This window comes from Xenopus laevis, chromosome 5S (assembly GCF_017654675.1).
Source record: "Xenopus laevis strain J_2021 chromosome 5S, Xenopus_laevis_v10.1, whole genome shotgun sequence".
Taxonomy (NCBI): Eukaryota; Metazoa; Chordata; class Amphibia; order Anura; family Pipidae; genus Xenopus; species Xenopus laevis.
The window spans coordinates 73,057,792-73,072,540 of record NC_054380.1 but is presented as its reverse complement, the minus strand read 5'-3'; the positions used below and the strand labels follow the sequence as shown (position 1 = coordinate 73,072,540).

Sequence of the window (14,749 nt, the reverse complement as noted above, 5' to 3'; positions counted from 1 at the left end):
GCGTTGCGACATCCAGGTAGAGATAGCGGACAGGCAGGAGGAGACGCGAGTTAGGAGTTCTGGGTTGAGATCAGGAGATGAGAGATAGATCTGAGTATCGTCAGCATAGAAGTGGTAGTGGAAACCATATGAATTTATTAATTTGCCAAGGGAGGAAGTATAGAGGGAGAATAGTAATGGTCCCAGGACAGACCTGTTAGTGGCAGAACATCTCTCCGCCTGCGACGTTTCGGGCCTGCAGCGTGCCCTTTTCTCAAGCATAACAGGATAATATCAGTAACACTTGCAAAACATTTAAACAACTCAACAGGAAATGACAACAGGCTCATTAGCTGTCAGCATTTTTAACCCATTCTCTGCCATCCCTGTTGTTAAGTAAAGTCATAAGCAATTCACCTTTGGGAATTCAAAAATCAACTCTAGCACACCTACTTTATGTCATGCTGTTACATTGTATCACAGAAATAAGAACAGATTATAGTCCCTATTTAACCCGGATGGTGCCATTGTCTTCAACCTGTGAATCCACCACACCTCCCTTTGCTTTAATTTTAATTCCCTGTTGCCTCCAAATTTAAGGGATGGAATTCCCTCCAGAACCATATATTTCAATTGGTCTGCTTCATGGCCAGCCTCTAGAAAATGTTTGGAGACAGGCAGTCTCATGTTTCCCAAATTGATAGAGGATTTGTGTTGAGATATGCGTGACTTGACCATCTGTGTGGTTTCCCCAATACATATGAAACCACATGGACAGGTCAATGCATATATCACATATTTGGACACACAAGTAAAATGTCCTCTCAATGATATCTTTTCACCCGTACTGGGGTGTATAAAAGCTTCTCCTTTAATGACATGTGAACATTGCACACATCCCAAACAGGGATACATCCCTAGTTTTCTCATTCCTAGGAAGGTATCCCTCCACTTATATTGCGTTTTAACCTCAGACGAAGTAACCATACCACCGATAGTTTTACCCCTTCTGTATGACATAACCGGAGGAGCCACAAATTCTCCTATTTGGGGATATGCTTTACTTAGAATGTGCCAATGTCGGCGTAAGACTTTCCCTATGCTGTCACTGGAATTACTAAATTCAGATACAAACAGGATACGTTTGTTAGCCGAATCTGTATTCTTCCTGCCTGTCTGTTGTGTTCCATTATTAGCAATCTTCTTTTGTGCCATTTGAAGCACTTTCCCAGGGTATCCCCTATCCGTAAAGCTTTTACACATTAGTTGACGTTGTCTCGCCCTTTCTTCTGTGTTGCTGACAATTTTGTCAACCCTCATCAATTAGCTAATCGGTATGGAATTTTTTGTGTGTGATGGATGGTTGCTATAGAAATGGAGAATCTGGTTACGGTCGGTGGGTTTTGTATATACTGATGTCTCTACCCCATTAGTGGAATTCCTATAAACAAGCACATCCAAAAATTGTATCTTCGCAAAATCATACGACAATGTGAATGAAATGGAAGGATAACAACAGGGATGGCAGAGAATGGGTTAAAAATGCTGACAGCTAATGAGCCTGATGTCATTTCCTGTTGAGTTGTTTAAATGTTTGGCAAGTGTTACTGATATTATCCTGTTATGCTTGAGAAAGGGCACGCTGCAGGCCCGAAACGTCGCAGGCGGAGAGATGTTCTGCCACTAACAGGTCATGTAATGAACTTTGATCTTAAATACACTTTTTTCACTTTTTGATATAACGAGTGCTGCCTTTTTCCTTGTCCACTTTGTATATGTATGGGAAGCCCACAGAAGTTTCCCTAAAGGCGCTGCACCAACCACACCCGTTAAGCTGAAGATACAGTGAGTGCTGCTAAATACTTGTCATACATATATACACACATATATATATATATATATATAATAAACAAAAAAGTCCAGACACTTATCTTGTGAAGAAAACGAAAATTCTTTATCTAGCAAGAATATGCAAGAATATGCAACGTTTCGAAGCTCCCGCTTCTTTATCAAGCAATCTAGGTTACAATGATCTCACATCCTTAAAAAGGGTTACAGCTGTAAACACGCCCCCAAGGGGGTGGTATAAATTTTAAATGTGGTATATGACCATTTTAACAAAGTTAGAAATAATAGACCATTAACGTCTAGGTATACACATAGAGACAACCAATAGGTTAATCAATTGTATCATAGTACGAACATAAACAGCAAAATATGTGACAGAAATATATAACACATTGTTACCACATATATTTTAAGGATGTGTCTTTATCCCAACCTCCACCTTATCTGCATAGATTATCTAGTTACCTCACTATATGAAAGCATGCAAGTCGTACTCTCTATTTAACCCTTTAGGGTATAGTGTTTGTAAAGTATGTATCCAAAATTTTTCTCGTTTCTGGAGTTGCAGGAGTCTATTGCCCCCCCGACGTGGGGGGGCAATAGACTCCAGCACAAGGAATCTGAGGGTTGCTACGGAATGTCGTACTGAGTGAAAATGAGCTGGAACCGGTAATTTAAGTACCTCTTTCCGAATTGTGGACTTATGCTGACTAATGCGATCACGTATGGGTTGGATAGTTTCCCCAATGTAGGCAAGGCCACATGGGCATTTAAGCATGTAAACTACATACTCCGTGTCACATGTGAAGTGTCCTCGCAGCTCAAATTTCCTCCCTGTCTGTGGATGAGTGAAAACATTGGTGCGTATCACACTGGAACATTGATTACATCTCCCACACGGGAACATACCATTCCTTAAGGGAGCCAAAACCCTCTGTACCTGAACCTTCTGGGTACCAAGATCTGTCTTAACCAATCTGTCTTTAAGGTTCTGTGTACGTTTGTAAGATAATAATGGTGGCTCCTGAAAGTCAGGAATAGTGGGATAAGCCTTACGCAATAATGGCCAATGCTTATATATGATGTGGTGAATTTTACGAGTACACGGATGATAAGTATGCACAAATGGTGATAAATATTTAATATAAGCTTCAGCACAATGAAATAATATGTTTTCTAAATATAATCAACTAAAATTTATAATCAACTAATCAAGTTTATGTTCACTATCACTCTCTCGGCATCTTCATTTAGTAGTTGGGTGTCAGATGAATGATCCAATATATCTTATATGGGGGGGTGGCTCCTTTTGCCTAGAAGATGTATTAGAGCTCACTCTATTAAAATCATGTCTCTCTACATGCAAGAGTTGTGCAAAAGGCAAAAGGCAATTATTTTGTTAGATTTTGTTTGTACTGGATTTATTTGAGTAAGCTCTAATTCATCTGCTAGGAAAGGAAAACCCTCCCCCTATAAGATATATTGGATTTAACTGTCAATGACTACCTGACACCCAACTGCTGCAAGAAGACAGAATGAGGAGAAACAGATGCTGAGAGACGGATAGTGAACATAAACTTGATTATTTCAGAAATGATGTAGAATATTTAATTGATTGTATTTAGAAAGTTTCTTATTTCAGTATGAAGAAGCTTATATTAAATGTTAATTTTAAAAAATTTTAAACATCCTTAGTGCACGTCGATTACAAAGAAGTTTCTTTAATGAACTTAAATAAATCTTCATAAGTAATATTGCCCATGTGCAGAACTAAATTATATTTCTGTGTTTCCCATTCATGCCAAAAAAAAAAAAGAGGGGGTTGCAAAAACAGGACTTGCTTATTATTCGCTATAGCTACTAGCTATATAGACATCTCTAGTTTCATACATTTCAGCCGTTTGCCAAGACTCATACAGTACCTCTAGTGGCTGAGCATGGTAGTGATCTGTCGGGTCTCTCAGTTCAGCAGCTTCTTTCATCAGGCGTTTCACTGCTGCAAATATGAGAAACATTTTAGAAAATGAATGGATATATTGGACTTTTGAATATTTACCTTTTCAGTAGAGTTCAGAACTCATCAATTCTAATTCTTTTTGCAGTCTAGTAACACAGTAGATAAGGGTGATAAGACCCAATGTCCATTAAGCTCAACCTATTTGTCTAAATGAAACGAGGCTGCTCCTGCAGTGTCTTCAATTTGACTTAGAGGGTGTAATATTAGACTTAGAAAAAATTAGAAAAAAAAATTAGAAAAAAAAAATAGAAAAGAAAAATTGATCAATGCACGTTCCCTGGTCCCGTCATATCAGTAATCTATGCAGATGCATGTATTTACAAAGACAGGGGTTTTTTAGTTACAAAATTATGATAAGATTGATAAGCCACCATGCCACGTCAAGGTAAAACCCATATGGCGGTATATGGGTTTTACCTTGACGTGGCATGGTGGCTTATCAATCTTATGATCATAATTTTGAAACTAAAAAACCCCTGTCTTTGTAAATACATGCATCTGCATAGATTACCGATATGACAGGGGACCAGGGAATGTGCATTGATCAATTTTTTTTAATTTTTTTCTATGTCTGTAGTTAATTTGGCCAGGTCAGTAGCACTTCCATTGTAATTTAGTACATTTTTATTAAGCCTTTGAGAGCTCCCACAACCTTTCCTTTTTGCATTTTGTATTGTAATATTAGACACCCAAGATGGCAATCATACCAGTTCCAGGATCAACTTTTTACTACCAGATAATTCCAGTAACGTAGAATTTCCTCACTTTCTATAAAGGCATCCCTTTCTTGAAACTATGTAATGCATCTGACAATACAACAGCCTCAGGGACAGTTCTACACATTCAGCCATCTTTGAGGACTGAAGTATATTGGTGTAGCTCAAAATATAACATAAGTGAAATTGTGAGATGTTGGGCAAAAAGCAGTACTGACAGCCAAATACTCGAAAAATCCATTGTACTTTATTTTAACTGAAATAATCCTTGTATAAGTATTGCTTTCCATTTTTTATTTATTACCATTTTACCAAAATTGTAGTGTTCCTGTTTCTGGTGTTTCAGTCTGACACCTCACTAATCAAGGTGCAGATTCTGAACTGTTACAATATGCTACATTATTTAGTTGATATATTGCTCAGCACTATTTTTGGAATACTAGCAACTACTGTATCAAGTACAATAGATGCCTTTAACAAAACTCAGGGATAGGGGCATTTTTTCCAAAAATTAATTTAATAAATAAAAACTCGCCAATATTTTTTTTCATTCCTTTGGGATTTTTACAATGATATTTATCAAATGCTGAATTTTAACTTTCACCCATTTATAAATAAAATTTTAACTCATGTTCTATTCATAGGAATGAATAGAACATGGGCGAGTTATTATTTAAGCTCGAAAGTCACATTTTGATAAATCTGATTCATAGTTTATATGTATAAACTAAGTGGCAGATTTATCAAGGGTCGAATTTCGAGGGTTAATAAACCCTCAAATTCGACCCTCTAAGTAAAATCCTTCGAATTCGAATATCGAATTAGAAGGATTTTAGCGCAAAAGCTTAGATGGAAAAAAAAATCGTACGATCGATCCAAATCGTTCGATTCGGAGGATTTTTATTTGATCGGAGCTTTTGTGCTAAAATCCTTCGAATTCGATATTCGAAGGATTTTTATTCGACCAAAAAAAAAAGCTTAGAAAAGTGCTGGGGAAGTTCCCCATAGGCTAACATTGGACTTCAGTAGGTTTAAAGTGGCGAAGTATGAAGGCAAAGTTTTTTTTTTTAAAGAGACAGTACTTCGATTATCGAATGGTCGAACGATTTTTACTTCGAATCGTTCAATTCGATCGAATTTGACCAATTCGATGGTCGAAGTACCCAAAAAATTACTTCGAAATTTGAATATTTTTTTTATTCAAATTATTCACTCGAGCTTAGTAAATCTGCCCCTAAATGTATCAATTTAGAGCAGTTATAGAGTCTCCTCCCACAGCTGCTTTAGAAAGACCTAAGAAGGTGAAAAAGGTCACACACAAAAATAATTGGAAAAGGTATTTTTTTTGGTAAACTATATGTAAATTACTTACCGGTAACTGAAAAAGATATTTGCAGATGAACAACCCTTTAATTAATTCTAATAACTGCACTGCATAATGGGTTTATCCTCTAAATGCATATTATTCTTAACATCAGGTAGTAAAATTGTAAAGGCCGAAGTATGTTTGCAAATTTTATTACTCTAAATATCACTGGAAAGTCCCTTAGAACATGTGTTTTGGGTTGTCTGTCTGGTGGAGTCACTAGCCTGGAACTGAATCTCCGGTTACATGAGATAAACTGATTTTACACTGCAGTACTGTATAACATGCAGAGCTGTGGAGTCAGAAGCAATTCTGGGTACATGGAGTTGGCGTCAGCAAAAATATACCAGCTCTGACTCCTAATAAATTTAAATTGTAATGAGAAAAAAAAAATAGTACAAATACAGGCTTGGATGTCCAATAAGGTAGTGTGCCAGCCCAGTCCTGTAGTTCTTTGGTTTTGCCCATAAGCTGACACCACCTTCATATAACTTAAAAACAGTTGAGCTTTGGCAGTGATGAAATGCCTTTTATGTTGTGTTCATAACTTCTTTCAATTAATAGAGGAGTGAAGTCGTTATTGGAGTTGGAGGTACCATACACTGAGTAGTCGGAGTTGAAGGATTTAAGTACTGACTCCACAGCCCTGCACATACTTAGATGGTCAGACAGCATTACTGCAAATAACAGAAATGGCATGAGGTTGTCCATCCCAGTTCTATAAGGTCAATCACAAAACAACTAATGCTTCTTTTTATTTTCCATTTGTAATTGTCAACTTTAAAAATTAAGATGAGAAAGTAAAATATTTTTACACTTGTTTCCCTTAGTTGCTATGAAGGTTGTACTAACTGATACTTGTGTATTACTTGTTGTTGTCAACCTCTCGGAGCACTACTTTTCCTGTAGCATAGCACAATCTTTCTATAATATAGAGGTATGGGATCCTTTATCCGGCTAAAACATGTTATCCAGAAAGCTCCGAATTATGGAAAGGCTGTCTCCTATAGACTCCATTTTAACCAAAAAAAATTTAAAATTTAAGCTTTTTTTCCTCTGCAATAATAAAACAGTACCTTATATTTGATCCAAACTAAATTATAATTGATCCTTATTAGAAGCAAAACCAGCCTTTTTTGGGTTTATTTAATGTTTACATAATTTTATAGTTGATTTAAAACATGAAAATCCAGATTATGGAAAGATCGATCGTCCAGAAAATCCCAGGTCCGGAGCATTCTGGATAACGGTCCCATACCTGTATTTAGCTTCTCTAAAGCTACTAAAAACATTTAGGTGGTAAACATTACATAGAAAAGTCATCACACTACAGCGGTTCCTAAACCACAATTCCTATAGGAGTTGCTATTGCAAATCTCAGATGAAAGCAGGTGAGATGCTAGAGGATCATGGGTTTTATATGCCGATCTGAAAGTTTCACCTGCATAAGAGCAAATCGAACGATTCGAAGGATTTTAATCCAACGATCGAAGGATTATCCTTCGACCTAAAAAACTTAGCCAAGCCTATGGGGACCTTCCACATAGGCTAACATTGGGTTCGGTAGCTTTTAGGTGGCGAACTAGGGGGTCAAAGTTTTTTCTTAAAGAGACAGTACTTCGACTATCGAATGGTTGAATAGTCGAACGATTTTCAGTTCGAATCCTTCGATTCAAAGTCGTAGTCGAAGTAGCCGATTCGATGGTCGAAGTAGCCCAAAAAACACTTCGAAATTCGACTTTTTTTACTTCGAATCCTTCACTCGAAGTTAATGAATTGGCCCCTATGAGTACTGCAATCACTATTGCGTTATCTATGTTTCTCGGGTCAGTTATACATGGCAGCCCTCGAGAAACTCTTTCAAATTCAAAGAGCAACTTCTGGTGTTTTCATATAAGAGCTGTGCTATTCCCACAATTGAGCTTATACCTGAATAGGAAGTTATGTGAACAGCACCAGCTATTTTAGGCTATCCACCTTTTTATATTCATGAAGCTGAATGTGCTGCTGCAGTTTGATCCTGCTTATTCAACGCCTGTCTCAGTGATCACATAGAAATGAATGTGCGGCAGCAGGGCAGTAAGTTACAATCACGGAGTCCACCTTAAAGTGATACTGACACTAAAAAAATACTTTTTAAAATATGGATGTACATTAAAAGTTACCTATACGTCATATTGTTGTTTTTTGGGAGGGAGGGGGGAGCTGGTAGCTCCAGAAGGAGAGGAGCTTGTGTGTAACGGAGACCGGAGTTGTAAAACTATCTAGGCGAGGGGGGGGTATAGGAATTTGCTGTGGGCCAATTAAAAATGGATCGCGGGCCGTAGTTTGGACACCCCTGTTTTATAGGAAGGAACACTTACAGTAGATCACTGGCAATAAAGCAGACATTGGTGTTATATACACAGTGGTGCTTGAAAGTTTGTGAAAGCTTTAAAAATGTCTATTTTTATATGAATGCGATTTAAAATGTCATTTGATTTTCAAACAAGTCTTAAAAGTAGATGAAGAAAACCTAGTTAAGCAAATGAAACAAAAATTATTATGTTTGGTCATGTATTTATTGAAAAAAAAAATTATCCAATAACTTATCTGTGTGTGGCAAAAGTAAGTGAATCCTTAGGATCATATAATTTGAAGGTGAAATTAGTCAGTCTGGTGTTTTCAGTCATTGGCAGGGCCGTATTTATATATAGGCCCGTGAGGGCCAGTGCCTAGGGCGGCATGGTTTTGGGTTTTATATATTTTTTTTTTTTAAACCCTCCCCACAGATTTCCATAGGAAATCTGGTGACGGAACGAAGGGGGTGAGGGGTAGGGGGACCAAGGAAGAATGCGGAAGTGACGACAAGCACACATCGGCATTGGACCTAAATACAGCCCTGCTTGCATAGTAGAATCAGCTCCCAAACTTTGTCAATTTATAGAGCCTGGTGCACGTACCCTGACTGGCCACCTTCCAATCCTTTTCAAAGTATTTGATTGACGTACAGCACCAAAACAGGAAGATTTTTTTAGATAAAAATGCATTTATTAGAACATTTGGCAGGACCTGGATAAGCGACGTTTCAGGCTACACAGAGCCTTTTTTCAAACTAGAAAAAAGGCTCTGTGTAGCCTGAAACGTCGCTTGTCCAGGTCCTGCCAAATGTTCTAATAAAGGCATTTTTATCTAAAAAAAAATCTTCCTGTTTTGGTGCTGTACGTCAATCAAATACTCTAAATACAGCCCTGGTCATTGGGATGACAATCAGGAGTGAGCAAAGTCTGATCACACATACAACACATTTGTGGATGTGTATCATGGCTCGACTAAAGGAGGGGTCTGAGGACCTCAGAAAAAAAAGTTGATGCCCATAAAGCTGGGAACAGTTACATGAAATTCAAAGCTGTTGTTGCCATACCCAGAAACTGACGACCATAAAATATAACTCCAACTGCAAGGTGTCTAATAGTCCAAGATTTTACAAAGGAACCCAGGGTAACTTCTAAGCAACTGAAGGCCTGTCTCACATTGGTGAACTTTGATGTTTATGAGTCCACCATCAGGAAAACACTGAATAGCAATGGAGTGTATGGCAGTGTAGCATGAAGAAAGCCACAGCTCTCCCACAAAAATATTGCTGACCGTCTACAGTTTGCTAAACGTGTGGACAAACAAGAAAGGCACTGGAAGAATGTTTTGTGGACAGATAAAGCCAAAATAGAACTTTTTGGCTTAAACATTACATTTGGAGAAAGAAAAACACTACTGGAGTATAAGAACTTTATTCCACCTGTGAAACATGTTGGTGGGAGTGTTCTGGTTTGTATGTTTTGCTGCATCTGGGCCTGGACGGCTTGCCATTAATGATGGAACAATGAATTCCTATTATCCCAGAGAATTTGAAAGGAAAATATCAAGAGATCTGTCCATGAACTGAATCTCAAGAGAAGGTGGGTCATACAGCAAGACAAAGATTCTAAACACATAAGTTGCTCTACCAAAAAATGGTTAAAGAAGTATAAAGAGAATTTTCTGGAATAGCCATGTTGAAGTACTGACCTTAATCAAATTGAAATGTTGAGGAAAGCCCTAAATCAAGTGGTTCATGTGAGGAAACCCACAGACATCCAAGAGCTGAAGCTGTTCTGTATGGATGAACGGGCTAAAACTGAAATATAGATTCACTTACTTGTTACATGCAGATATGTTATTGGATCATTTTTTTCAATAAATACATGACCAAACATAATCATTTTTGTTTCATTTGTTTAATTAGGCTTTGTTTGTGTACTTTTAGGACAAGCAGATGATGTTTCAGGTCCTTTTACAGGGAAATAGAAAAAAGTATGACACCACTAAAAATGAACTGAAAAAATTGAAAAAATTGTATATAGATATTGGCCAATGTTGCAGACAGATCCAATTTTAAACAGACATTGTAAGGAAAGGCCTATTTTTTCATATAAGAGAGGACGGAATTTGGCGGACAAATTGGTTAAATCTGATATTACACATACCAGGAACACTACTCGATTTATTGGTCCCCCTAAGATGGGAAACTTCCCCTGCTTAAATTGCAGTAATTGCAACTCTATAATTAAGGGAGCCTATGTGATACATCCTTTAAGGGGAAACAGATTACCAATCAAACATTATTGTACTTGTAATTCTGAATATGTGGTATATGGTTTAAAATGCCCATGTGGGAAGATGTACGTTGGTCAAACAAAAAGAAAAGTACGTATAAGGATAGGTGAACATAAGCGATCGATTACAAATTATGACCCATTTAATATTAAAACCCACACCACTGTAGGTAAACATTTTTTTGAACATAAACACAATAGTGCGAGTTTAAGATGGCAAGTGTTAGAGGAAATTAATTTGCCTTCACGTGGTGGTGATAGGAAAAGAATGCTACTCCAATGTGAGGCGAAGTGGATCGATATTTTAAATACATTAGAACCATGTGGGATAAATGATGCATTTAGCTTAAAGTGCTTTTTATAACTATCATACTGTTGCTTTTCTTTAGATGGCTATTTCTACTTACTGAAAGATTACTGAAAAATGATTGACATGAATCTGGATCGAATATATCTTAAAGGGTAGGACTTTGAAACTATTTTGATACTATCTTCTTTATCGGATACTTTTTGTACTATTTATTGTAACTATTTCAATATGATGACTTTTGTACTATTTATTGTTACTATTTATGTGACTTACGTTCTCATTGATACTTTGTATACTATTGGTGCAATTGTTTTTATGCCTTTTATGAATAGGCCACAAGATGGCAGTATTCTGCTTGGTATTGTTTTTATCTAATTATGTTTGTCTGGCAAAATTGGGTGAGCTGACGAACTTGCTGGTGAATGGGGTTAATAAATAGTCGGAGTGAATACATATTGTAATTAGCACCTGATGAAGGACATGTCTGTCCGAAACATGTTGTGTGTCTGAATAAAATACACTGAATTTAAATTGGCTCTCCAGAGTGAACTTTTGCCTATACCTTGGATATTGTGTGGCTTGGACGGTGCCACTGACTCTGTTTGATAGAGCTTCGATGACTTTGGAGTGAGGGACCACCCAACAAACAATTGAATTACCGATGTTTTAGGTCACATTCATATTAAAATATAGAACATTTTTAGGGGTTCCCAAACTTTTAAGCACTGCTGTAAATGTTATTCTAGGCTTATAAATCATATTGAGTATTTGTTAGTATAGACAGTTTTACAATATTCTTCTATAAACCTGCCACACCTAACAATCCAAGTGATTGCACTTCAGCTTTCCTTTAAAGGAAAACTATACCCCCCCAAACAATGTAGGTCTCTATTAAAAGATACTGAGTAAAACAGCTCATGTGTAAAACCCTGCTTCATGTAAATGAACCATTATCATAATAATATACTTTTTTAGTAGTATGTGCCATTGGGTAATCATAAATAGAAAATTGCCATTTTAAAAAATAAGGGCCGCCCCCTGAGATTGTACGATTCACTGTGCACACATACAAACCACATGTAAGGTCACATGAGCCAATTAACAGACAGAGTTCTGCCTTTTGCTTCCTCACTTCTTCCTGTTACAGTTACTGTTGTAGTATTTCTGGTCAGGTGATCTCTGAGGCAGCACAGATAGAGTCACGAAATGGTGGTTCAAGGCAAGAGATGTAAAAGGGCAATATTTATGTAAATATATATTCCAGTTTGGTAAGATTCTTTAATATGTCATTCAATTTTATATAAACTATCTGTTGCTTAAGTATTCATTTTGGGGGTATAGTTTTCCTTTAAGTTGTAGTGTCACACAGGGCCGCCATCAGGGGGAAAGGAGGTACTGCTGTCCCAGGCTCAGATGGTTTGGCGATTAAAGGGGGGCCAGGCCGTGCTGCACTTACTTGCATAGCTGCGCCCCTGCCCTCAGTGAGCTGCAGACTTCGGAATGGAAGGTGGGCTGGAGCTCAGATGCCTGTGCCTTGCTTCCTGTGCTCTGATTCGCCAGTGAAGTGTAAGTCCCAGTAAAGCCACATAGGGATTGGATGAGTGAAGTTTGAACCTAACCTCTAGTTTATCCAAACACCATGCGGCTTTACTGGAACTTAAATTTCACTGGCAAACCAGAGCACAGGAAACTGAAGATACAGGCACCTGAGCTCCCTGGCTAAAGTATAGGGCAGTGGCCACATGTTTTTTTAAAATAACTTGTAGGGGCCCTAGCCGTAAATGTTTTTTTATAACTTGTAGGGGCCCTAGCCACAAATGTTTTTTTTTGTTTTTTAAATAACTTATAGGGGCCCTGGCCAATAATGACTTTATTTTAAATAACTTGTAGGGGCCCTGGCACCAATGTTTTTTTTCTTTAAATTGTAGGGGGCCTTACCACCAAAACTTGTAGGGGGCCCTGACCACCAAAACTTGTAGGGGGCCCTGACCACCAAAACTTGTAGGGGGGCCTTGGGCACCAAAGTTCTTATTTTTAAGGAGGGCACTTAATGTTTTAACGTTTGTGTCTTGTGTGGCCTTGGTACTGATGTGGGAGGGTGGCAAGGGGGGCTCAGAAAATGTTGTTGTGTGGGTCCCTGTGATTTCTGATGGCAGCCCTGGATCGCTATTATGATTATCCTTTATACAGGGCTGATATTTTCTGCAGCATTTTACAGGGATTACACGTCATTGCCATCAGTCCCTCCCTGCCAAGCAGAGCTTACACCAAGGGACCTATTTCATTCACACAAATTATAGACAGATGTGTTCATCAGCTAAGGGATTTCATCACACCATCTCTATTGATGTACTAGTTATATATAACTCCCCGCGCCCTCTCACTGGATAGGAATGACATATACAAGTTACGTGTTACAAAATCACTGATGGGCAGACAAGTAGATAATAAACTGTACAAATACGACACATAGCCCTGGAAACAAGGACGGGGCAGTAATCGCCGGATGCCCCAGTATCCCTCACAGAATAAATCGCAGCGGTATATTTTCCATCATTGACCAGCAGCTGAGCCCAGTCACACACCACATGGGTAGATCTGTTACAATGCAGCATAATCACGGTGCGCCCCCAGCCTAAAGCGGCGAGCTTTCACTTACCTGGGCTTTTCAGGTTGTACCGACCCTCCATGTTTAGATGACAGAAGCCTTGTTGCGCAGGCACGCCCACAGAGGTCAGCTGCTGTGACGTCACCATACCGGCCACGTCACGCTGTCGCTTTGGAGGCGTGGAAATGTTTTGAGTTTCACTAATTTGAAGGCGAGGCTGTGCGCTGGGAGGCGCTAGGGAGCAAAAGGGCGGAACTGGGAAATTGTTGTGTCACGTGACTTACATGGTTCCTGTGAGGCGTGGGTCATGAGAAGGGATGGCGAGCTTGTTAATGAATGAGCTTTTAGAGTTTACGGAGAAAGATGTTATTTAGATGTGTTCTTAAGTAGTTCTGGCTGCTTCCCTAAAGCAGTTGTGAGTGCTGTTCTGATATTTAGTTCAGTTAAATACAAAAGAATACCTTTAGTGCGAAGGGAAGTTATGAGTTTTTTTTTTAAATGGGTGTGTAGGAAAAGATATAGTCCAGGATTGAAAGTTCATCCCAATTAGAATGTGATAAGTTCAAAACCCCTTTAAGATATAATTAAAGGCGTACTTTATTTTAAAACTAAAAGTTTAGCAGAAGCGGAACCATAGGGTTAGTCCTAGCTGCAAGAGCCCCAAACCACCCTCTGTCCTGAGCCCTACTTATGCTGCAGCCATCTTCACCTATGGGTGGGCCTTGATGTAGCCCACCTGTCCCCCTGTTAGTTACTAGGGTTGCCATCTGGCCTAGCCTGTAAAACACCTACCGGGGCCGGTATTACAAATTTACCAGCAATGTACCCTTAAAAAATGCCCTTGGCCAGCCCCTAACTCACTTACAACTTACCTTTTTTTTTGGCCTTCTGGCCATTGTTTGATTTGTCTCCGCCCCTTTTGTGGCATGGTATATGGTCCCACCCCCTTTTTGCATCAATGAACACCCTGTTTGTTCCCGAGCTGGTGCAGTTTTCTGCTGATAGGAGCACCGGCCTGGAGTGTCGGGTAAGTAAATTTAAACATGGTGCACTTGGTCTTAATTTTTTTATGGTTTCTGAATTATTTAAAATCTTTTAACTTCAGTTGTAACTTAATTGTTTGCCAGGGTTTAGCAATATAAACCAAAGATTGAAGGGGTGCCACATGCAACTGATATAAGAACAATTACCCAATTATAATGGCGGTCCAGGTGCACAACCCCAGTCCCTCAGCTTCGGAAGTGAAATAAACAAACAGCAATACTGTTTTTTAA

At 38.6% G+C, this 14,749-nt stretch overlaps 1 protein-coding gene across 2 annotated transcripts in view; it reads right to left on the bottom strand.

The window, feature by feature from the left end:
- ube2j1.S (ubiquitin conjugating enzyme E2 J1 S homeolog) overlaps positions 1-13,739 on the bottom strand; it is a 32,103-nt gene extending 18,364 nt beyond the window's left edge. The window contains exons 1-2 of one of the 2 annotated variants that reach the window (XM_018265443.2): positions 13,527-13,739; positions 3,750-3,823 (exon numbers count right to left, since the gene is read on the bottom strand). In XM_018265443.2, coding sequence (XP_018120932.1) covers positions 3,750-3,823; positions 13,527-13,623 — 171 coding nt within the window. In that variant the 5' untranslated portion in view covers positions 13,624-13,739. Of the gene's footprint in view, positions 1-3,749; positions 3,824-9,970; positions 10,080-13,526 lie in introns of those variants that run through there. The other variant, XM_018265444.2, reaches the window with a different exon arrangement.
- Positions 13,740-14,749: the final 1,010 nt, after the last annotated feature.